A 24,529-nucleotide genomic window follows, 5' to 3' on the forward strand; every position below is an offset into this window, starting at 1 on the left:
CTACTGAATGACATTCTGAACTAAACTAGATTGGCTACTGAATGACATTCTGAACTGAACAAGATTGGCTACTGAATGACATTCTGAACTAAACTAGATTGGCTACTGAATGACATTCTGAACTAAACAAGATTGGCTACTGAATGACATTCTGAACTAAACAAGATTGGCTACTGAATGACATTCTGAACTGAACAAGATTGGCTACTGAATGACATTCTGAACTGAACTAGATTGGCTACTGAATGACATTCTGAACTAAACAAGATTGGCTACTGAATGACATTCTGAACTGAACTAGATTGGCTACTGAATGACATTCTGAACTAAACAAGATTGGCTACTGAATGACATTCTGAACTAAACTAGATTGGCTACTGAATGACATTCTGAACTAAACTAGATTGGCTACTGAATGACATTCTGAACTAAACTAGATTGGCTACTGAATGACATTCTGAACTAAACTAGATTGGCTACTGAATGACATTCTGAACTAAACAAGATTGGCTACTGAATGACATTCTGAACTAAACTAGATTGGCTACTGAATGACATTCTGAACTAAACTAGATTGGCTACTGAATGACATTCTGAACTAAACTAGATTGGCTACTGAATGACATTCTGAACTAAACTAGATTGGCTACTGAATGACATTCTGAACTAAACTAGATTGGCTACTGAATGACATTCTGAACTGAACTAGATTGGCTACTGAATGACATTCTGAACTAAACAAGATTGGCTACTGAATGACATTCTGAACTAAACAAGATTGGCTACTGAATGACATTCTGAACTAAACTAGATTGGCTACTGAATGACATTCTGAACTAAACTAGATTGGCTACTGAATGACATTCTGAACTAAACTAGATTGGCTACTGAATGACATTCTGAACTAAACAAGATTGGCTACTGAATGACATTCTGAACTAAACAAGATTGGCTACTGAATCATCTGTTTGGATGTCAGCAGACGAGATGGAGACATGAATGCGCACACACACTCCTACGCTGAACGACTCCTACGCTGAATGACTCCTACGCTGAATGACTCCTACGCTGAATGACTCCTACGCTGAATGACTCCTACGCTGAATGACTCCTATGCTGATTTACTCCTACTCTGAATGACTCCTACTCTGAATGACTCTTACTCTGAATGACTCTTACTCTGAATGACTCCTACGCTGAATGACTCCTACTCTGATTGACTCCTACTCTGAATGACTCCTACGCTGATTGACTCCTACTCTGAATGACTCCTACGCTGAATGACTCCTACGCTGAATGACTCCTACTCTGAATGACTCCTACTCTGAATGACTCTTACTCTGAATGACTCTTACTCTGAATGACTCCTACGCTGAATGACTGCTACTCTGATTGACTCCTACTCTGATTGACTCCTACTCTGAATGACTCCTACTCTGAATGACTCCTACGCTGAATGACTCCTACACTGAATGACTCCTACGCTGAATGACTCCTACTCTGATTGACTCCTACTCTGAATGACTCCTACGCTGATTGACTCCTACTCTGAATGACTCCTACGCTGAATGACTCCTACGCTGAATGACTCCTACGCTGAATGACTCCTACTCTGATTTACTCTTACTCTGAATGACTCTTACTCTGAATGACTCCTACGCTGAATGACTCCTACTCTGATTGACTCCTACTCTGAATGAATCTTACTCTGAATGACTCCTACTCTGAATGACTCCCACTCTGAATGACTCCTAATCTGAATGACTCTTACTCTGATTGACTCCTACTCTGAATAACTTGTTGTTGTTGTAACTGCAGGGTTCACATTCCTCTGGCTGGATCATCCTTTTTTTGTTACCCTGCAGGTCAAAGGGTAAGTGGATCTGGAACTGTCCATCGCGGCCTATCACATCATCTAGTTGATTCGTCTTGATAAGTATGAGCTCACTCGGGTTGTAAAAGGAAGAGCAGCAGTTTGGCTGTAGGACTTAGTTCTTCCTTGAACATTTGTTTGAAAGGGGAGTGAAAAGTTTGGGTTGGAGAAATTGATAAAGAGAACAGAACAGAACAGGATGTCAGAAGTCTGTGTGTTGTCAGAACAAGCTGTGTTTTATTTTTAGGCGTGTGTGAAAATAGGTCAAACTTACTGAACGTGTGTGTGTGGGGGGGGGGGGGGGGGTGTTCCATGGTGAGGGATTTTACTCAAATATTTCAATAAGGAAATTCTAATGTCAAACTTACTACTGTATTTCACTAAAAGCAGAAGTGGCCTATTTCATTTTTTGAGCTACTATCTCGCCAATGGTGTTTTGTCTCTCAAAACAAGCAGACCTGTGAGGCTGTATTTGAATGCAGAGGTTGGGTGTTTATTTCCGTTGTATGGATGAGAACACAAACCGAAGGGTCTGTTTGCTGACTTTACTGAGGGAGAGACAGACGCGTGCAGGATGACTGGGATTCAGTTGCTGGTTGGTTGACATCTGGGATCTTTGGCCAGACTTTCTGGTAACAGCCTATGTGGTTGTGGATTCCGATCTCCCTCAGTCTCTCTCTTTTCTCTTTGTGTTTCATTCTTTATTTCTGTCTCTCTCTCACTCTCTCACTCTCTCACTCTCTCACTCTCTCACTCTCTCACTCTCTCACTCTCACACTAGCACACATACACGTACACCATGTTCCTCCCTATATGCTCCACGGTATAGTTCTTGAAAGAACAGTGTTTTTGTGAAAGCAGCAACTGAGCGACAGGTAAGAACCGCTGTGACCTACAGTAGTGGTGACCTGAACATGTAGTCAGATAATGGCTTCTGTCATTCCCATTTCAAAGGACCCATGAGTACCAAATCTGCTGTCAAATGAAAGCTAAGAGTCTATATTCTTTGTTGTTGAAATTAAGGCATATATATATATATATACACTGCTCAAAAAAATAAAGGGAACACTTAAACAACACAATGTAACTCCAAGTCAATCACACTTCTGTGAAATCAAACTGTCCACTTAGGAAGCAACACTGATTGACAATACATTTCACATGCTGTTGTGCAAATGGAATAGACAAAAGGTGGAAATTATAGGCAATTAGCAAGACACCCCCAATAAAGGAGTGGTTCTGCAAGTGGTGACCACAGACCACTTCTCAGTTCCTATGCTTCCTGGCTGATGTTTTGGTCACTTTTGAATGCTGGCGGTGCTTTCACTCTAGTGGTAGCATGAGACGGAGTCTACAACCCACACAAGTGGCTCAGGTAGTGCAGCTCATCCAGGATGGCACATCAATGCGAGCTGTGGCAAGAAGGTTTGCTGTGTCTGTCAGCGTAGTGTCCAGAACATGGAGGGGTTACCAGGAGACAGGCCAGTACTTCAGGAGACGTGGAGGAGGCCGTAGGAGGGCAACAACCCAGCAGCAGGACCGCTACCTCCGCCTTTGTGCAAGGAGGAGCACTGCCAGAGCCCTGCAAAATGACCTCCAGCAGGCCACAAATGTGCATGTGTCTGCTCAAACGGTCAGAAACAGACTCCATGAGGGTGGTATGAGGGCCCGACGTCCACAGGTGGGGGTTGTGCTTACAGCCCAACACTGTGGAGGACGTTTGGCATTTGCCAGAGAACACCAAGATTGGCAAATTCGCCACTGGCGCCCTGTGCTCTTCACAGATGAAAGCAGGTTCACACGCACATGTGACAGACGTGACAGAGTCTGGAGACGCCGTGGAGAACGTTCTGCTGCCTGCAACATCCTCCAGCATGACCGGTTTGGCGGTGGGTCAGTCATGGTGTGGGGTGGCATTTCTTTTGGGGGGCCGCACATCCCTCCATGCGCTCGCCAGAGGTAGCCTGACCGCCATTAGGTACCGAGATGAGATCCTCAGACCCCTTGTGAGACCATATGCTGGTGCGGTTGGCCCTGGGTTCCTCCTAATGCAAGACAATGCTAGACCTCATGTGGCTGGAGTGTGTCAGCAGTTCCTGCAAGAGGAAGGCATTGATGCTATGGACTGGCCCGCCCGTTCCCCAGACCTGAATCCAATTGAGCACATCTGGGACATCATGTCTCGCTCCATCCACCAACGCCACGTTGCATCACAGACTGTCCAGGAGTTGGCGGATGCTTTAGTCCAGGTCTGGGAGGAGATCCCTCAGGAGACCATCCGACACCTCATCAGGAGCATGCCCAGGCGTTGTAGGGAGGTCATACAGGCACGTGGAGGCCACACACACTACTGAGCCTCATTTTGACTTGTTTTAAGGACATTACATCAAAGTTGGATCAGCCTGTACTGTGGTTTTCCACTTTAATTTTGAGTCTGACTCCAAATCCAGACCTCCATGGGTTGATACATTTGATTTCCATTGATAATTGTTGTGTGATTTTGTTGTCAGCACATTCAACTATGTAAAGAAAAAAGTATTTAATAAGAATATTTCATTCATTCAGATCTAGGATGTGTTATTTTAGTGTTCCCTTTATTTTTCTGAGCAGTGTATATATACATGTTCTACCATTTTTTTTATTCTGAATATTAGGAATAAGTAAAAGGTTTTGATTTCTGGTCAAACAGATGGGAAAGGGGTCTTAGAAAACATCTAGTGGACAAAGACTTAAAAGGTATTTGAAATATATCAAAACACAACCATGTTGAATTAAAGACCCCTGCCAACAAATATCATCACTTAGATTTCGTTTTGAGAAATAATTTGCCTTGGTCCAATGATCTCTGTGATGAGCCTGCCAGTCCAGGGCTGCTGTGTGTTTACTATATCTCTATGCATTCCCTTCTTCCCTTTTTCATGAAACACTGCATCTTACTGGACCCCTATTACGTCCACCCTTTTACCCTCAGTCCGTAACCCACTGTAATACCCATTCATAGTTCTAACCCCTGTCTGTAACATCTTAACTCAGAGCTGCCTTGTGCTGTATAGAGACATTCTGCTGGTGTACATGTTGTACATACAATACCTTGTTAATTGTTGATTCATCCGGTATCCTCAAGTTACTTGTTAGCATTGTTACTAGATAGAGATAGAGATAGATTGCATAACTTTTGTTCTCTGTCTCTCTCTCTCTCCAGTTATTGTCACCTCTTTCTCTCTCTCTCTCCAGTTATTGTCACCTCTCTCTCTCTCTCTCTCCAGTTATTGTCACCTCTCTCTCTCTCTCTCTCTCTCCAGTTATTGTCACCTCTCTCTCTCTCTCTCTCCAGTTATTGTCACCTCTCTCTCTCTCTCTCTCTCTCCAGTTATTGTCACCTCTCTCTCTCTCTCTCTCTCTCTCCAGTTATTGTCACCTCTCTCTCTCTCTCTCTCTCTCCAGTTATTGTCACCTCTCTCTCTCTCTCTCTCCAGTTATTGTCACCTCTCTCTCTCTCTCTCTCCAGTTATTGTCACCTCTTCTCTCTCTCTCTCTCTCTCCAGTTATTGTCACCTCTCTCTCTCTCTCTCCAGTTATTGTCACCTCTCTCTCTCTCTCTCTCTCTCCAGTTATTGTCACCTCTCTCTCTCTCTCTCTCTCTCTCCAGTTATTGTCACCTCTCTCTCTCTCTCTCTCTCTCCAGTTATTGTCACCTCTCTCTCTCTCTCTCTCTCTCTCTCTCCAGTTATTGTCACCTCTTTCTCTCTCTCTCTCCAGTTATTGTCACCTCTCTCTCTCTCTCTCTTCAGTTATTGTCACCTCTCTCTCTCTCTCTCTCCAGTTATTGTCACCTCTCTCTCTCTCGCTCTCTCTCTCTCTCTCTCTCTCTCTCTCTCCAGTTATTGTCATCTCTCTCTCTTTCTCTTAATCCAGTTATTGTCACCTATCTCTCTCTCTTTCTCTCTCTCCAGTTATTGTCATCTCTCTCTCTCTCTCCAGTTATTGTCACCTCTCTCTCTCTCTTTCTCTCGCTCCAGTTATTGTCAGCTCTCTCTCTCTCTTCAGTTATTGTCACCTCTCTCTCTCTCTTCAGTTATTGTCACCTCTCTCTCTGTCTCTCTCCAGTTATTGTCACCTCTCTCTCTCTCGCTCTCTCTCTCTCTCTCTCTCTCTCTCTCTCCAGTTATTGTCATCTCTCTCTCTTTCTCTTAATCCAGTTATTGTCACCTATCTCTCTCTCTTTCTCTCTCTCCAGTTATTGTCATCTCTCTCTCTCTCTCCAGTTATTGTCACCTCTCTCTCTCTCTTTCTCTCGCTCCAGTTATTGTCAGCTCTCTCTCTCTCTTCAGTTATTGTCACCTCTCTCTCTCTCTTCAGTTATTGTCACATCTCTCTCTCTTCTCTCTCTTTCTCTCTCCAGTTATTGTCACCTCTCTTTCTCTCTCTCCAGCTATTGTCACCTCTCTCTTCTCTCTTTCTTTCTCTTTCTCTCTCTCTCTTCAGTTATTGTCAGCTCTCTGTCTCTCTCCAGTTATTGTCACCTCTCTCTCTTCTCTCTCTCCAGTTATTGTCATCTCTCTCTCTCTCTCTCTCTCTCTCTCTCTCTCTCTCTCTCTCTCTCTCCAGTTATTGTCACCTCTCTCTCTCTCTCTCTCGCTCTCTCTCTCTCTCTCTCTCTCTCTCTCCAGTTAATTTCACCTCTCTCTTCTCTCCCTTTCTCTCTCCAGTTATTGTCACCTCTTACTGACACTTACCCATGAGCCCCCGCTCTTTCCATTTACCAGCATCCTTATCCATGAGCACTGGCCGACACCGGACTTCCATGGGTGTTGAAAAGTAGTTGAAATGTGGTCAGTCCCCCCTGCCCTTAATTTCAACGTCCACAGATGTTGATTTTTGGTCCAGTCCGGCGGCCTTGATTTGGCCGAAACAGGCGTCCATGATTGCTTCAGATTTGAGCACACTAGAGTTGAGTACACTGTAATGTATTGTATTGTACTGAACTATACTGTACTGAACTCTACTGTACTGAACTATACTCTACTGTAATGTACTGTACTGAACTCTACTGTACTGAATTATACTGTACTCTACTGTTCTCTAATGTGCTGTACTTTGATGTTCAAATGTGTGAAACATAGACGTCTCCAGTGGTGTAAAGTACTTAAGTAAAATACTTTAAAGTACTACTTAAGTCGTTTTTTGGGGTATCTGTACTTTACTATTTATATTTTTGACAACTTTTACTTCACTACATTCCAAAATAAAATAATATACTTTTTACTCCATACATTTTCCCTGCTAAGCATTTTGAATGCTTAGCAGGACAGGAAAATGGTCCAATTCACGCACTTATGAAGACAACACATGGTCCTCCCTACTGCCTCGGATCTGGCGGACTCACTAAACACACATGCATCTTTTGTAAATGATGTCTGAGTGTTGGAGTGTTGGAGTGCCGGAGTGCCGGAGTGCCTGAGTGCCTGAGTGCCTGAGTGCCTGAGTGCCTGAGTGCCTGAGTGCCGGAGTGCCGGAGTGCCGGAGTGCCGGAGTGCCGGAGTGCCGGAGTGCCGGAGTGCCTGAGTGCCTGAGTGCCGGAGTGCCGGAGTGCCGGAGTGCCGGAGTGCCGGAGCCCCTGGCTATGCATACATTTAAAAAACAAGAAAATGGTGTCGCCTGCTTTGCATAATACAAGGAATTTGAAATGATTTATACTTTTGATACTTTTTTAAGTACATTTAAAACCAAATACTTTTAGACTTTTACTCAAGTAGTATTTTACTGGGTGACTTTCACTTTTACTTGATTCATTTTCTATTAAGGTATCTTTACTTTTACTCAAGTCTGACAATTGGGTACTTTTCCCACCACTGGACGTCTATGATTTGGTCCGGACCAACCGAATGTGGTCTTGTTTGGGGGCGTGTGTAGAATGATACCCAAATATACAAAGGAGGATATTGCTACCTTTTGTGTATCTACCTATTAAAGGTACAATATGCAGAAATCACTCCGCCATTTCATAGTTGCTAAAATTCTAATAGTTTTCCTAATTTCAGTTTATGTGACAAAACAAGCAATCGTCGTACCATATAAACTGCTGTGAAATATATTTTCATTAACCAAAAATAATGTATTTTCAGCTGTTAAGAGGCTGGTGTACAAAACCAAACGTAAACGACGCAAAAAAAAAAACGAAATTTAAGAACAGGAAGTATAGAAATAGAGCACGTAGAACAGATCTACCGCTTCTTAGACTTGCTTTCAATGAGAATTGCAGATCTATAACTCACATTTCTATGTGCATTTGGCCGGGTTGCCCAGAAAAGCCACATATTGCAGCTTTAAGGATACATCACCATGAAGAGAACGACATTCATATCCACAATTGTGTATTTCTGTGTAGTACAGATCAGGGACTCAATATGTAATTCCGTTACCGCAGTTCTGTTACCGGGTGTAAATCCACTTCACTTAACTGTAGTTCAATAACAAAAAAACAACAAAATTCTAGGTGTCATGTCATAGCTGACACCCTATTCTTTCAGCAGACATCTTTGAATCTTAATATATTTAACGGAGCAGATATTTAACAGAGTTTTAGGTGACCATGATCACATAAAAAAAATGTTGTTACCAAACTTAGCATCTGCATAGTTCCTCCAGTAAATGTGTTGTTGCAATTTTTTCTGTGTAAATTATTAAGTTCTTTCACATTTTGTTGGTTTTTGTGGTTTGTTGTTTTTTGCATAAATAAAAAATCAGAGTCTCAGCGCAATTCTGTTTACCGTGGAATTGCCCCTCCTTTTTCATTAAGAGCTTTCTTTGTCTCTCTGTTTATAGCCCTTATAACTACACATCACTGGGGCTCCCCATCCACGTAAGAGCTTAGGCTCAACCTTATATCAACACCGTCTCAACCCCGTTTCAACCTTATCTCAACCCCATCTCAACCTTATATCAACCCCATCTCAACCTTATCTCAACCCCATCTCAACCTTATCTCAACCCCATCTCAACCTTATCTCAACCCCATCTCAACCCCATCTCAACCTTATCTCAACCCCATCTCAACCTTATCTCAACCCCATCTCAACCTTATCTCAACCCCATCTCAACCTTATATCAACCCCATCTCAACCCCATCTCCACCTTATATCAACCCCATCTCAACCTTACATCAACCCCATCTCAACCCCATCTCAACCTTACATCAACCCCATATCAACCCCATCTCAACCTTACATCAACCCCATCTCAACCCCATCTCAACCTTACATCAACCCCATATCAACCCCATCTCAACCTTATATCAACCCCATATCAACCCCATCTCAACCTTATATCAACCCCATCTCAACCCCATCTCAACCTTACATCAACCCCATCTCAACCTTATATCAACCCCATCTCAACCCCATCTCAACCTTATATCAACCCCATCTCAACCCCATCTCAACCTTATATCAACCCCATCTCAACCCCATCTCAACCTTATATCAACACCATCTCAACCCCATCTTAACCTTATATCAACCCCATCTCAACCTTATCTCAACCCCGTTTCAACCTTATCTCAACCCCATCTCAACCTTATATCAACCCCATCTCAACCTTTTATCAACCCCATCTCAACCTTATATCAACCTTATATCAACCCCATCTCAACCTTATATCAACCCCATCTCAACCTTATATCAACCCCATCTCAACCCCATCTCAACCTTATATCAACCCCATCTCAACCTTATCTCAACCCCATCTCAACCCCATCTCCACCCCATCTCAACCTTATATCAACCCCATCTCAACCTTATCTCAACCCCATCTCAACCCCATCTCAACCTTATCTCAACCCCATCTCAACCTTATATCAACCCCATCTCAACCCCATCTCAACCTTATATCAACCCCATCTCAACCTTATATCAACCCCATCTCAACCCCATCTCAACCTTATATCAACCCCATCTCAACCTTATCTCAACCCCGTCTCAACTCCGTCTCAACCTTATCTCAACCCCATCTCAACCTTATCTCAACCTTATCTCAACCCCATCTCAACCTTATCTCAACCCCATCTCAACCTTATCTCAACCCCATCTCAACCCCATCTTAACCCCATCTCAGCCCCGTTTCAACCCCGTCTCAACCTTATATCAACCCTATCTCAACCTTATCTCAACAACACTGTCAGCTACTGTACTTTAACTGAACTGTGACAAAACAAGCATTCTCTCCCTCCTCTCCCCTTCCTCCCCAGTGAGGTCATTGTAATAGGCTGGAGCTCTGTAGGAACCTGCACAGATGTAAGTGCTCTGATCCAATCTCCTTGACAAGGTCACTGTCACTGGGCAGCTTTCACTATCCCTCCGGCTTGGGTTGGACCACCACCTGTCCAACAGCACCTGTCCATTGCCAGCGTGGCCTGACCGCCACTGCAACTAGCTGGCCACAGCGGTGAGCTAGGCATTATTATGGTTATCTGCCCCCTCTGCTCCCTACCCTGACCTCTGACCTTCTGTCCATCCATCAACCTAGACCCTGCCCTCTGCCCAGAGGGGTCCTTTGTGTTGTGTCTGTTGACTCCTGCCTGGTTTATCAAGGCCCACCAGCCTCCCAGTCTTGCTGTGGCTCCAGTAGACAGGAAGGGCCAGGTGAAGCTCTCTCCAGTCTCCAGGCTAGAGTGGTGTGTTGTACTGTCATGTTTGGTTTGTTAAATGTGATACACCACTACCGGCGTGTTGAAATGGCTGTTTTTATATTTTACTCCGTTTACTACTTGACTCGTCTCACTCTGTCTTCTGGTGGGTGGATGGGTTGCTATGGGTGGCTGGGTTGCTATGGTTGGCTGGGATCAGTGTTGTCTCGTCACCCAGGAGTTCAGGGGACAGATTTTCTCCCCTTTTTCTTTTGAGGGCAAAGCTTTGCTGTAAGGGTTGAACCCTTTTTCTTTTGAGAGCAAAGCTTTGCTGTAAGGGTTGAACTTTGCATGGGCTTCTTTCTCTCTATCGCTCTCTTTCTCTCTCTCTCTGAGACCCCTTGTCTCTCTAGACCCCGTGTCTCTCTCTGAGACCCCTTGTCTCTCTTCAGCCGCGGACTTGGGCTTTCCTCACATTATCCATGAGGATACAGTATATGCTCACTAAACATACGCTATACTCATCCAAGCTAGCAATTAAAACTTCAGAGTAATTGTCATGTAGACCTGGACAATGAGAAGACTGCTTAGAAGGGGACAGGGGTATGAGTGATATATCTCTCTCTCTCTCTCTCTCTGTCTATCTCTCTGTCTCTCTCTCAGTCTCTCTCTCTCTCTCTGTCTCTCTCACACACACACACACACACACTTTAATATTCCCTGTCATCCATCCTCATTGACCAGTCTCTATTCCCCCTGTGGGTTCTCCCACTAGCTTGGAGACAACTGGATGTGTTGGGAACCGTCGTAACACACTGAGCCCCAGTAATGAGTCACTGAGCTTGGTAGACTGAGGCTCATGACATAGCATGAGGAGACTGTCAGTATGGGGCTGTGGTCTTCATCAGGCTGTCAGTATGGGGCTGTGGTCTTCAGCAGGCTGTCAGTATGGGGCTCTGGTCTTCAGCAGGCTGTCAGTATGGGGCTGTGGTCTTCAGCAGGCTGTCAGTATGGGGCTGTGGTCTTCATCAAGCTGTCAGTATGGGGCTGTGGTCTTCAGCAAACTGTCAGTATGGGGCTGTGGTCTTCGTCAGGCTGTCAGTATGGGGCTCTGGTCTTCATCAAGCTGTCAGAATGGGACTGTGGTCTTCATCAAGCTGTCAGAATGGGGCTGTGGTCTTCATCAAGCTGTCAGTATGGGGCTCTGGTCTTCGTCAGGTTGTCAGTATGGGGCTGTGGTCTTCGTCAGGCTGTCAGTATGGGACTGTAGTCTTCGTCAGGCTGTCAGTATGGGGCTGTGGTCTTCAGCAGGCTGTCAGTATGGGGCTCTGGTCTTCATCAAGCTGTCAGTATGGGACTCTGGTCTTCATCAAGCTGTCAGTATGGGACTCTGGTCTTCATCAAGCTGTCAGTATGGGGCTCTGGTCTTCAGCAGGCTGTCAGTATGGGGCTCTGGTCTTCAGCAGGCTGTCAGTATGGGGCTGTGGTCTTCAGCAGGCTGTCAGTATGGGGCTGTGGTCTTCATCAGGCTGTCAGTATGGGGCTGTGGTCTTCAGCAGGCTGTCAGTATGGGGCTGTGGTCTTCATCAAGCTGTCAGTATGGGACTGTGGTCTTCATCAAGCTGTCAGTATGGGACTTTGGTATTCATCTAGCTGTCATTGTGGGGCTCTGGTCTTCGTCAGGCTGTCAGTATGGGGCTCTGGTCTTCATCAAGCTGTCAGAATGGGACTGTGGTCTTCATCAAGCTGTCAGAATGGGGCTGTGGTCTTCATCAAGCTGTCAGTATGGGGCTCTGGTCTTCGTCAGGTTGTCAGTATGGGGCTGTGGTCTTCATCAGGCTGTCAGTATGGGGCTGTGGTCTTCAGCAGGCTGTCAGTATGGGGCTGTGGTCTTCAGCAGGCTGTCAGTATGGGGCTGTGGTCTTCATCAAGCTGTCAGTATGGGACTGTGGTCTTCATCAAACTGTCAGTATGGGGCTGTGGTCTTCATCAAGCTGTCAGTATGGGGCTGTGGTCTTCATCAAGCTGTCAGTATGGGGCTGTGGTCTTCATCAAGCTGTCAGTATGGGGCTGTGGTCTTCAGCAGGCTGTCAGTATGGGGCTGTGGTCTTCAGCAGGCTGTCAGTATGGGGCTGTGGTCTTCATCAGGCTGTCAGTATGGGGCTGCGGTCTTCAGCAGGCTGTCAGTATGGGGCTGTGGTCTTCAGCAGGCTGTCAGTATGGGGCTGTGGTCTTCATCAAGCTGTCAGTATGGGACTGTGGTCTTCATCAAGCTGTCAGTATGGGACTTTGGTATTCATCTAGCTTTCATTGTGGGGCTCTGGTCTTCGTCAGGCTGTCAGTATGGGGCTCTGGTCTTCAGCAGGCTGTCAGAATGTGGCTCTGGTCTTCAGCAGGGTGTCAGAATGGGGCTATGGTCTTCAGCAGGCTGTCAGTATGGGGCTGTGGTCTTCATCAAGCTATCAGTATGGGACTGTGGTCTTCATCAAGCTGTCAGTATGGGGCTGTGGTCTTCATCAAGCTGTCAGTATGGGGCTGTGGTCTTCAGCAGGCTGTCAGAGTGGGACTGTGGTCTTCAGCAGGCTGTCAGTATGGGGCTGTGGTCTTCAGCAGGCTGTCAGTATGGGGCTGTGGTCTTCAGCAGGCTGTCAGTATGGGGCTGTGGTCTTCATCAAGCTGTCAGTATGGGACTGTGGTCTTCATCAAGCTGTCAGTATGGGACTTTGGTATTCATCTAGCTTTCATTGTGGGGCTCTGGTCTTCGTCAGGCTGTCAGTATGGGGCTCTGGTCTTCAGCAGGCTGTCAGAATGTGGCTCTGGTCTTCAGCAGGGTGTCAGAATGGGGCTATGGTCTTCAGCAGGCTGTCAGTATGGGGCTGTGGTCTTCATCAGGCTGTCAGTATGGGGCTGTGGTCTTCATCAAGCTGTCAGTATGGGACTCTGGTCTTCATCAGGCTGTCAGAATGTGGCTCTGGTCTTCAGCAGGGTGTCAGAATGGGGCTATGGTCTTCAGCAGGCTGTCAGAATGGGGCTGTGGTCTTCAGCAGGCTGTCAGTATGGGGCTACGGTCTTCAGCAGGCTGTCAGTATGGGGCTGTGGTCTTCATCAGGCTTTCAGTATGGGACTGTAGTCTTCGTCAGGCTGTCAGTATGGGGCTGTGGTCTTCATCAGGCTGTCAGTATGGGGCTGTGGTCTTCATCAAGCTGTCAGTATGGGACTCTGGTCTTCATCAGGCTGTCAGAATGTGGCTCTGGTCTTCAGCAGGGTGTCAGAATGGAGCTATGGTCTTCAGCAGGCTGTCAGAATGGGGCTGTGGTCTTCAGCAGGCTGTCAGTATGGGGCTACGGTCTTCAGCAGGCTGTCAGTATGGGGCTGTGGTCTTCATCAGGCTGTCAGTATGGGACTGTAGTCTTCGTCAGGCTGTCAGTATGGGGCTCTGGTCTTCAGCAGGCTGTCAGTATGGGGCTGTGGTCTTCAGCAGGCTGTCAGTATGGGGCTGTGGTCTTCAGCAGGCTGTCAGTATGGGGCTCTGGTCTTCAGCAGGCTGTCAGTATGGGGCTCTGGTCTTCAGCAGGGTGTCAGAATGGGGCTGTGGTCTTCAGCAGGCTGTCAGTATGGGGCTGTGGTCTTCATCAGGCTGTCAGTATGGGGCTGTGGTCTTCAGCAGGCTGTCAGTATGGGGCTGTGGTCTTCATCAAGCTGTCAGTATGGGACTGTGGTCTTCATCAAGCTGTCAGTATGGGACTGTGGTCTTCATCAAGCTGTCAGTGTGGGGCTCTGGTCTTTGTCAGGCTGTCAGTATGGGGCTCTGGTCTTCAGCAGGCTGTCAGAATGTGGCTCTGGTCTTCAGCAGGGTGTCAGAATGGGGCTATGGTCTTCAGCAGGCTGTCAGTATGGGGCTGTGGTCTTCATCAGGCTGTCAGTATGGGGCTATGGTCTTCAGCAGGCTGTCAGTATGGGGCTCTGGTCTTCATCAAGCTGTCAGTATGGGACTGTGGTCTTCATCAAGCTGTCAGAATGGGGCTCTGGTCTTCAGCAGGGTGTCAGAATGGGGCTGTGGTCTTCAGCAGGCTGTCAGTATGGGGCTGTGGTCTTCAGCAGGCTGTCAGAATGGGGCTCTGGTCTTCAGCAGGCTGTCAGTATGGGGCTGTGGTCTTCAGCAGGCTGTCAGAATGGGGCTCTGGTCTTCAGCAGGGTGTCAGAATGGGACTCTGGTCTTCAGCAGGCTGTCAGAGTGGGGCTATGGTCTTCAGCAGGCTGTCAGTATGGGACTCTGGTCTTCAGCAGGCTGTCAGAGTGGGACTGTGGTCTTCAGCAGGCTGTCAGAATGTGGCTCTGGTCTTCAGCAGGCTGTCAGTATGGGGCTCTGGTCTTCAGCAGGCTGTCAGTATGGGACTGTGGTCTTCAGCAGGCTGTCAGTATGGGACTCTGGTCTTCAGCAGGCTGTCAGAGTGGGGCTATGGTCTTCAGCAGGCAGTCAGTATGGGACTCTGGTCTTCAGCAGGCTGTCAGTATGGGACTGTGGTCTTCAGCAGGCTGTCAGAGTGGGACTGTGGTCTTCAGCAGGCTGTCAGTATGGGACTCTGGTCTTCATTAGGCTGTCAGAGTGGGACTGTGGTCTTCAGCAGGCTGTCAGTATGGAGCTCTGGTCTTCAGCAGGCTGTCAGAGTGGGACTGTGGTCTTCAGCAGGCTGTCAGAGTGGGACTGTGGTCTTCAGCAGGCTGTCAGTATGGGGCTCTGGTCTTCAGCAGGCTGTCAGATGGGGCCTGGGGTCTTCAGCAGGCTGTCAGAGTGGGACTCTGGTCTTCAGCAGGCTGTCAGAGTGGGACTGTGGTCTTCAGCAGGCTGTCAGAGTGGGACTCTGGTCATCAGCAGGCTGTCAGTATGGGCCTGGGGTCTTCTGCAGGCTGTCAGAATGGGGCTGTTTTCCTCGTTCTCTAGTCCTCTCTCTTGGGAGGCTGCAGCATACAACAGGCCCCTAAGGCAAGCAGACGGACAGTGTTGGTCTTGTTTATATCTCTTCTTCACCCTCGTTTTCTCTCTCTCTTACTCACTCTCCCTTTCTCTCCATCTCTTTTCCTTGATCTCTCTTTCATACCGACTGTCACTATTCTTCTCCCTCTCCCTTTATCTCCCTCTCTCTTGATGTCTCTATTCATCTCCCTCTCCCTTTATCTCCCTCTCTCTTGCTGTCTCTATTCATCTCCCTCTCCATTTATTTCTCTCTCTCTTGCTGTCTCTATTCATCTCCCTCTCCCTTTATCTTTCTCTCTCTTGCTGTCTCTATTCATCTCCCTCTCCCTTTATCTCTCTCTCTCTTGCTGTCTATTCATCTCCCTCTCCCTTTATCTCTCTCTCTCTTGCTGTCTCTATTCATCTCCCTCTCCCTTATCTCTCTCTCTCTTGCTGTCTCTATTCATCTCCCTCTCCCTTTATATCCCTCTCTCTTGCTGTCTCTATTCATCTCCCTCTCCCTTTATCTCCCTCTCTCTTGCTGTCTCTATTCATCTCCCTCTCTCTTGCTGTCTCTATTCATCTCCCTCTCCCTTTATCTCCCTCTCTCTTGCTGTCTCTATTCATCTCCCTCTCCCTTTATCTCCCTCTCTCTTGCTGTCTCTATTCATCTCCCTCTCCCTTTATCTCCCTCTCTCTTGCTGTCTCTATTCATCTCCCTCTCTCTTGCTGTTTCTATTCATCTCCCTCTCCCTTTATCTCTCTCTCGCTCTTGCTGTCTATTCATCTCCCTCTCCCTTTATCTCTCTCTCTCTTGCTGTCTCTATTCATCTCCCTCTCCCTTTATCTCCCTCTCTCTTGCTGTCTCTATTCATCTCCCTCTCCCTTTATCTCCCTCTCTCTTGCTGTCTCTATTCATCTCCCTCTCCCTTTATCTCCCTCTCTCTTGCTGTCTCTATTCATCTCCCTCTCTCTTGCTGTCTCTATTCATCTCCCTCTCCCTTTATCTCTCTCTCGCTCTTGCTGTCTATTCATCTCCCTCTCCCTTTATCTCTCTCTCTCTTGCTGTCTCTATTCATCTCCCTCTCCCTTTATCTCCCTCTCTCTTGATGTCTCTATTCATCTCCCTCTCGTATTATCTCTCTCTATCTCTTGCTGTCTCTATTCATCTCCCTCTCCCTTTATCTCCCTCTCTCTTGCTGTCTCTATTCATCTCCCTCTCCCTTTCTTTCTCTCCTTCTGTGTGTGATAAGAGGTGACCCGTGATGCTGTAGACACAGACCGCTCCAGATCATTCATAGCAGCACATCTTAGATGAGACAGACAGACAGACAAAAAGACAGCACCACTGACAGACAGCACCACTGACATACAGCACCACAGACAGACAGGCAGACAGACAGACAAACAGACAGACAGACAAAAAGACAGCACCACAGACAGACAGACAGACAGACAGACAGACAGACAGACAGACAGACAGACAGACAGACAGACAGACAGACAGACAGACAGACAGACAGACAGACAAAAAGACAGCACCACAGACAGACAGACAGACAGCACGACAGACAGACAGACAGACAGACAGACAGACAGACAAACAAAAAGACAGCACCACAGACAGACAGACAGACAGACAGACAGACAGACAGACAGACAGACAGACAGACAGACAGACAGACGGACACCTGGGAGAGCAGCTGGCCTGCTGCCAACTGCAGGAGCAAGCAGGGCAAACTCAGAGAGAAAGGAGGGAGAAAGAGAGGTGGAGGGGGAGGGGAAACTAATCCCAAAAACACAGTGGTGCTTTTGGCTCCAGGCCTGTATTGCTGTCAAGTGTGGGTGTCAGAGGTTTACTACTTATGACATCCAGTCTTAAGAAAAGCAGATCAGATCTCTCTCCCCTGAGGACTACTTCCATGCACAGATGACAATCTCATTTCTCTAACCTGAATGAAAACCTATACCTGTAACCATAACCTATACACAGCCATAATAGTTCCTGGAAACACACTACACTGTATCGTAATTGTTGCTTTTTCAGGGTAATATCTTCAGCGTTAAGCCGTTAACCTTTGTGTTGTTTGTTCTGTCTGTCTGACGCCTGTCAATTCTGTTCCTGGTTGTAACCTGGCCTCATGTGCTGCTACTAGCTATTAGCATGAACACATTAGCCTTTAGCACTGTTAGCATAAACCCTTTCTAGCCCAATTCCTGCCCTTTCTGTGTGTTTTTCTAGTTGTTTGAGTCTGTATCTGTGGTATGTGATGCAGCTAGATTGCCCCCCCCCCCCCCCCCCTATTTCCTGTAGTCCGCGGTCAGCTTCTTGGTCTTACTGACGTTGATGTGATGGAGATAAAGACACTCAGTCTAATATTATAATTTATCCGTCTCTCAGTATTAATCTATGGGAACATTTCCATCACCTCAGATCTTACGTTATATTTAGCCAAAATGCCGGCTCTACAGGGCTCCCTTGAAAACATCTGTTTTGGACGAGACTGACTTTATGACCAGTATACTATTTACACTTTGTAGTCAATTTTGAAGAAAAACAAAAACAAATAATCTGACTCTTATTGATGCCACATAGGCTGTTTTCAACCAGAGAAGTTGTTGCCTTCGGTGTCTCTTTAAGCCATTGTGTGTTCATTAGAGACACTTGTGTGTGGATGCTGGCAGCTGTTTATCTTGGCACAGGGGCATGGCACTGGGATTAGCACACACAGTCCATGGCTCAGATACACCAGGCCCAGTGGCTTAGAAATGTGTGACGCCTGTACTGCCTCTGTGCTTTTTATCTGGCTTTCTTGGTTTTACTATCTGTTTTGTGACTTTTTGGAAAACGAGATACTAGTTATTTTGACTATGACACACACTATGACACACAACACTGTACTGCATCATGTGACAGTGACACATGACATCTTTTGCTGTCTGGATCTCCTCTTCCCTCATGGAACCTCTTCCCTCATGGAACCTCCTCTTCCCTCATGGAACCTCCTCTTCCCTCATGGAACCTTCTCTTCCCTCATGGAACCATCACTTCCCTCATGGAACCTTCTCTTCCCTCATGGAACCTCCTCTTCCCTCATGGAACCTTCTCTTCCCTCATGGAACCTCCTCTTCCCTCATGGAACCTTCTCTTCACTCATGGAACCTCCTCTTCCCTCATGGAACCTTCTCTTCCCTCATGGAACCTTCTCTTCCCTCATGGAACCTCCTCTTCACTCATGGAACCTCCTCTTCCCTCATGGAACCTTCTCTTCCCTCATGGAACCTCCTCTTCACTCATGGAACCTCCTCTACCCTCATGGAACCTTCTCTTCCCTCATGGAACCTTCTCTTCCCTCATGGAACCTCCTCTTCCCTCATGGAGCCTCCTCTTCCCTCATGGAACCTTCTCTTCCCTCATGGAACCTTCTCTTCCCTCATGGAGCCTCCTCTTCCCTCATGGAACCTTCTCTTCCCTCATGGAACCTCCTCTTCACTCATGGAGCCTCCTCTTCCCTCATGGAACCTTCTCTTCCCTCATGGAACCTCCTCTTCCCTCATGGAACCTCCTCTTCCCTCATGGAGCCTCCTCTTCCCTCATGGAGCCTCCTCTTCCCTCATGTTGTTCATCAATAATGTATGAAGCCATAGTGTCCTTGACCGTATATGATGTCATTGTGTCCCTGACTGTGTATGATATCATTGTGTCCATGATCATGTATGATGTCATTGTGTTGCCTGCCTCCTCTAAACTCTCTCTATTTTAATTATCTTCTCAGCTGGAATGTCCTGAGTCAGTCCCCCGGTCCAGAGAAGAACTCCCAGCATCAGCCAGTGCTGATGGGACCTGCTTCTCCACGATGAGTCTTCAAGATGGCGGCTGTGGCTATGCTAGCGCCAATTTGGCGGCTAACGCGGCCAGCGGCAGCATGCGGCGGCGCCTGGAGGACCAGGAGTTCACCCTGCGCGTCTACCCAGGCGCCCTGGCCGAAGGCACCATCTACTGCCCCGTGGGCGCCCGCAAGAGCACCACGGCTGCCGAGGCCATCGAGCGCCTGCTGGAGCGTCTGAGCCTGGACCGTACCAAATGCTACGTGCTAGCCGAGGTGAAGGAGTTCGGCGGGGAGGAGTGGATCCTCAACCCCAGTGACTGCCCCGTCCAGCGGATGATGCTGTGGCCCCGCAACGCCCTAGAGAACCGCTGTGGCCTGGGCAGTGGGGAGGACTACCGCTTCCTGCTCCGAGAGAAGAACCTGGACGGCTCCATCCATTATGGAGGGAGTCTCCAGATGTGGCTGCGCGTTACCGAGGAGCGCCGCCGCCTGGTGGAACGGGGTTTTCTGCCCCAGCCAGCAGGGGGTGAGCACCCGGCCGACCTGTGCGCTCTCCCTGAGCTGACGGAGCGCGCCCTGCTGGAGAGCCTCCGCTCACGCTTCCGTCAGGAGAAGATCTACACCTACGTAGGCTCCATCCTCATCGTCATTAACCCTTTCCAGTTCCTACCCATCTATAACCCCAAGTACGTCAAGATGTACGACAACCACGCGCTGGGAGACATGGAGCCGCACATCTACGCCGTGGCGGACGTGGCCTACCACGCCATGCTGCAGCGGCGGAGGAACCAGTGCATCGTCATCTCTGGGGAGAGCGGCTCGGGAAAGACCCAGAGCACCAACTTCCTTATTCACCACCTGACCGCCCTCAGCCAGAAGGGATTCGCCAGTGGGGTGGAGCAGATAATCCTGGGGGCGGGGCCTGTGTTAGAGGTAAGGTTGTGATTGGTTTGTTGACAGCCGTGGGGGGATAATGTGTGTGTGTGTGTGGGAGACTGCAACTCAGCATACACAAGAATGAATGTGATCGATGTGTTGTGAAATCTAGGTCATGCCTGCTGACTGTATTAACCTAGAAAGACAAGTAGAGGTGCTGCATGTAAGGATGGTATATGTAAGGATATGTAAGGATAGGATATGTAAGGATAGGATATGTAAGGACATGTACGGATAGGATATGTAAGGATAGGATATGTAAGGATAGGATATGTAAGGATATGATATGTAAGGATATGTAGGGATGGTATATGTAAGGATATGTAAGGATAGTATAAGGTAAGGATATAAGCATTGTATATACTTTACTTTTACTTTACTGACTTTATTGTTGCAGTGTCATGTACACGTTTAAATGTAAAGTAAGGATTTATGTAAGGATGGTAAACTAGCGGTTGCCAGCTCAGCCCCCATGCTAGCATGAGATTTAAGGCTATGATGAAATCACTTCCCTCTTTACCCCATCCTTTCCCTCATGCAGTGACACCTCCTTGAGACTTGAAGTAACTGTAAATGAGACAAATGATTGGCAGCTTGCTGACTGTGAGGCATAGGGAAGTGGGGGGGGGGGGGGGGGGGTGATATGTCATGGTTACAGAGAGGAAGTGCATTATGAAAGCCCTGTAAATAGGTTGTTTCACTAGCAGCAGTATGTATTTTAAGCATGAGACAAAGCATGTCACTGTGGATTGTAGGCATGTTTTGTTTTCCAGATTGGGTCGTCTCGACATGGCAGAACCTATATTTATCTGCTATTGCAACATATGAGTTGACGCATATATATGTTATTGACCTAGGAACTGTGCTTGGACATTTTATAGCGTTTGAGAAAACCTTAATGCACCATTGCCTAATACAGATGGGAGTCAGAGGCAATTATGGATTTTGGATTAGCGTTTTGATTTGGATGTATGAAAAGGCCAAGGACTACTAAAGGGCACACTCTCATTTTACATACAGTACCAGTCAAAAGTTTGGACATACCTACTCATTCAAGGGTTTTTCTTAATTTTTACTATTTTATACAATGTAGAATAATAGTGAATACAAAAACTATGAAATAACACATATGGAATCATGCAATAACCAAAAAAGTGTTAAACAAATCAAAATAGCCACCCTTTGCCTTGATGACAGCTTTGCACACTCTTGGCATTCTCTCAACCAGCTTCAACTGGAATGCTTTTCCAAAGTCTTGAAGGAGTTCCCACATATGCTGAGCACTTGTTGGCTGGTTTTCCTTCACTCTGCGGTCCAACTCATCCCAAACTATCTCAATTCGGTTGAGGTTGGGTGATTATGGAAGCCAGGTCATCTGATGGAGCACTCCATCACTCTCCTTCTTGGTCAAGTAGCCCTTACACAGCATGGAGGTGTGTTGGGTCATTGTCCTGTTGAAAAACAAATGATAGTCCCACAAAGCGCAAACCAGATGGGGTGGCGTATCTCTGCAGAATGCTGAGGTAGCCAGGCTGGTTAAGTGTGCCTTGAATTCAAAATAAATCACAGACAGTGTCACCAGCAAAGCACCATCACACCTCCTCCTCCATGCTTCACGGTGGGAACCACACATGTGGAGATCATCCGTTCACTCTGCATCTCACATCTCACTTTTGGTTCCACGGCGGTTGGAACCAAAAATCTCAAATTTGGACTCATCAGACCAAAGGATAGATTTCCACCGGTCTAATGTCCATTGCTCTTGTTTCTTGGCCCAAGCAGGTCTCTTCTTCTTGTTGGTGTCCTTTAGTAGTGGTTTCTTTGCAGCAATTCGACCATGAAGGCCTGATTTCAAGCGGTCTCCTTTGAACAGTTGATGTTGAGATGTGTCTGTTACTTGAACTCTGAAGCATTTATTTGGGGTGCAATTTCTGAGGCTGGTAACTAATGAACTTATCTGCGGTAACTCTGGGTCTTCCTTTCCTGTGGCGGTCCTCATGAGAGACAGTTTCATCATAGCGCTTGATGGTTTTTGCGACTGCACTTGAAGAAACTTTCAAAGTTCTTGAAATGTTCCGCATTGACTGCCCTTCATGCCTTAAAGTAATGATGGACTGTCATTTCTCTTTGCTTAATTGAGCTGTTCTTACCATAATATGGACTTGGTCTTTTACCAAATAGGGCTATCTTCTGTACACCAACCGTGTCACAACACAACTGATTGGCTCAAACACATTAAGAGGGAAAGAAATTCCACAAATTAACTTTTAACAAGGCACACCTGTTAATTGAAATGCATTCCAGGTGACTACCTCATGAAGCTAGTTGAGAGAATGCCAAGAGTGTGCAAAGCTGTCAACAAGGCAAAGTGTGGCTACTTTGAAGAATCTCAAATATAAAATATATTTTGATTTGTTTAACACTTTTTTGGGTTACTACATGATTCCATATGTGTTATTTCATAGTTTTGATGTCTTCACTATTATTCTACAATGTAGAAATAAAGTAAAAATAAAGAAAAACCCTGGAATGAGTAGGTGTCCAAACTTTTGACTGGTATTGTAAGTCTGAGTTGTGATGGCTTCTCAGTGCTTGTGACTGTTTATGTGATTGGCCGCAATGGGAACCTCTGTCGAGTTTTCAGCCTACAGAGTTTGTTTTTCAGTGGCCATTTTGTCTGCCATGAGTCACGACACACCAACACTGCTGCGCATACGGTGAGGTCATGGTCAAATGTGCACTCTCTCACCATGTAAATGACATGTGGACCTAATGCAGTTAAGCAGGCCTATATATGGTAAATTGGCGATACGGGATACAGGAAATCATAAATCTGTTTTTACAAGACCTTATTCGAGTCCAATCTTCCCGGAGATCTTCTGTTGAAAGAGAATAGAAAACGTACAGTTTTAAAATGTCTGGGAACCTTGTGATGGATCTTGTTAGCGCATAACTGTTGTTGTCTTAGGCTTATTTACCGCTGTTAGCATCCTCGAGGCAAGTAATAAGTCACTGACCTCGTGTGAACCAGTTACCAGGTGTAGATATTTGACATAGGTGAATCTGAGCACCTCTCAGGCTCTCAATGCCAATGTGGCGGCTCTTTTATCTAAAACCTGTTTTGATAAGAGTAAGGGTAATTGTAAACATGTTTGTTCGTCAATCACCTTGCTGAGGGGTGGGAACTGAACTGTTGAGCTTCTGTGTGGAGGAAGAGGGGGAAGGGAAAGGGAGCAACACCAGGACCTTGTGTCTGTCTCAGAGCAGGCATGTCCACTATCTCTCTGATGATAGCATCTCTGTCTATAGAACAAGCAGACTCATTGAGCCATATTAGACTGTGCAACTGAACAGGAAGAGCAATGCATTAGTGAACAAGTCATTAAGTTTATTTGATCTCTCTTTTAGAAGAAACCACATTCCTTACAATTAAAGTACTTAAAAAAATAATAACTCAATAACAGTTAACCTGACTGTGTGCTTTTCTAGCCAATTGGTCTTCTAGACCTACTTCCTATTCTATAGGTAGAAGATAACAACTTCCTGTTCTATAGGTAGACGATGACAACTTCCTGTTCTATATGTAGAAGTTGACAACTTCCTGTTCTACAGGTAAAATATAACAACTTCCTGTTTTATAGGTAGAAGATAACAAGCCTTGAATAAAGTAGTCGGTAGTAATGACATTAAATTGGTCCCCTTAACCAGCTGAACATCCCAGTCTCCCTTTGATATACAGCAGCAGTATAGAGTGGAGAATGTATCACTCCGGGTTTCCTCTAGGGCTAGACGATATGGCCAAAATATCATAGCACCATTTTTTTTTCACATTTATGACGGTATTTTATGTTTTATATGACCTTAGGGTATTCAGATAAATTATAAGTGGGGCTTTCTTCATTCTAATTTGTTTTATACTGTTCAATCCGACCAACCAAAAATACATTTCTGCATTTCCTGCACTCGTTTGTTATTCATGCTTCACCTATTCCGCTCGGATTTAGAAGATACCGTTGCACAAACAACATGCTGATCTAGGCCTACACCAGCACTGCTATCAGGCTGCTACATTTGCTAAGACTCTTTGTACATGTAGCTACTCAGCTAACTAGCGATTAGCATTAGCGGGCTAACGTGATTTATTTTAGCCACAAATTGCTAAGAAAAGACAAGCTAGCTGTTTGCTGACAGTAAGATGCACAAACTAATAGTGTAATTATAGAACGTTTGTGGATTTATATTAAGAAGCAAAGTGAAAGCCTGCATCGTTGTCACCAACATCTTGTTGCCTCTGACCATGGAGACGGAGTGAA

General features: G+C 46.3%; 1 protein-coding gene across 1 annotated transcript in view; it reads left to right on the top strand.

Annotated features, from left to right (window-relative positions):
* The window catches only part of LOC139578125 (unconventional myosin-IXAb-like), a 270,429-nt gene that overhangs the window by 59,039 nt on the left and 186,861 nt on the right, over positions 1 to 24,529 (top strand). Inside the window, exon 2 of the mRNA XM_071405369.1 lies at positions 19,227 to 20,213. Coding sequence (XP_071261470.1) covers positions 19,308 to 20,213 — 906 coding nt within the window. The 5' untranslated portion in view covers positions 19,227 to 19,307. The remainder of the gene's footprint in view (positions 1 to 19,226; positions 20,214 to 24,529) is intronic.

This window comes from Salvelinus alpinus, chromosome 6 (assembly GCF_045679555.1).
Source record: "Salvelinus alpinus chromosome 6, SLU_Salpinus.1, whole genome shotgun sequence".
Classification (NCBI taxonomy): domain Eukaryota; kingdom Metazoa; phylum Chordata; class Actinopteri; order Salmoniformes; family Salmonidae; genus Salvelinus; species Salvelinus alpinus.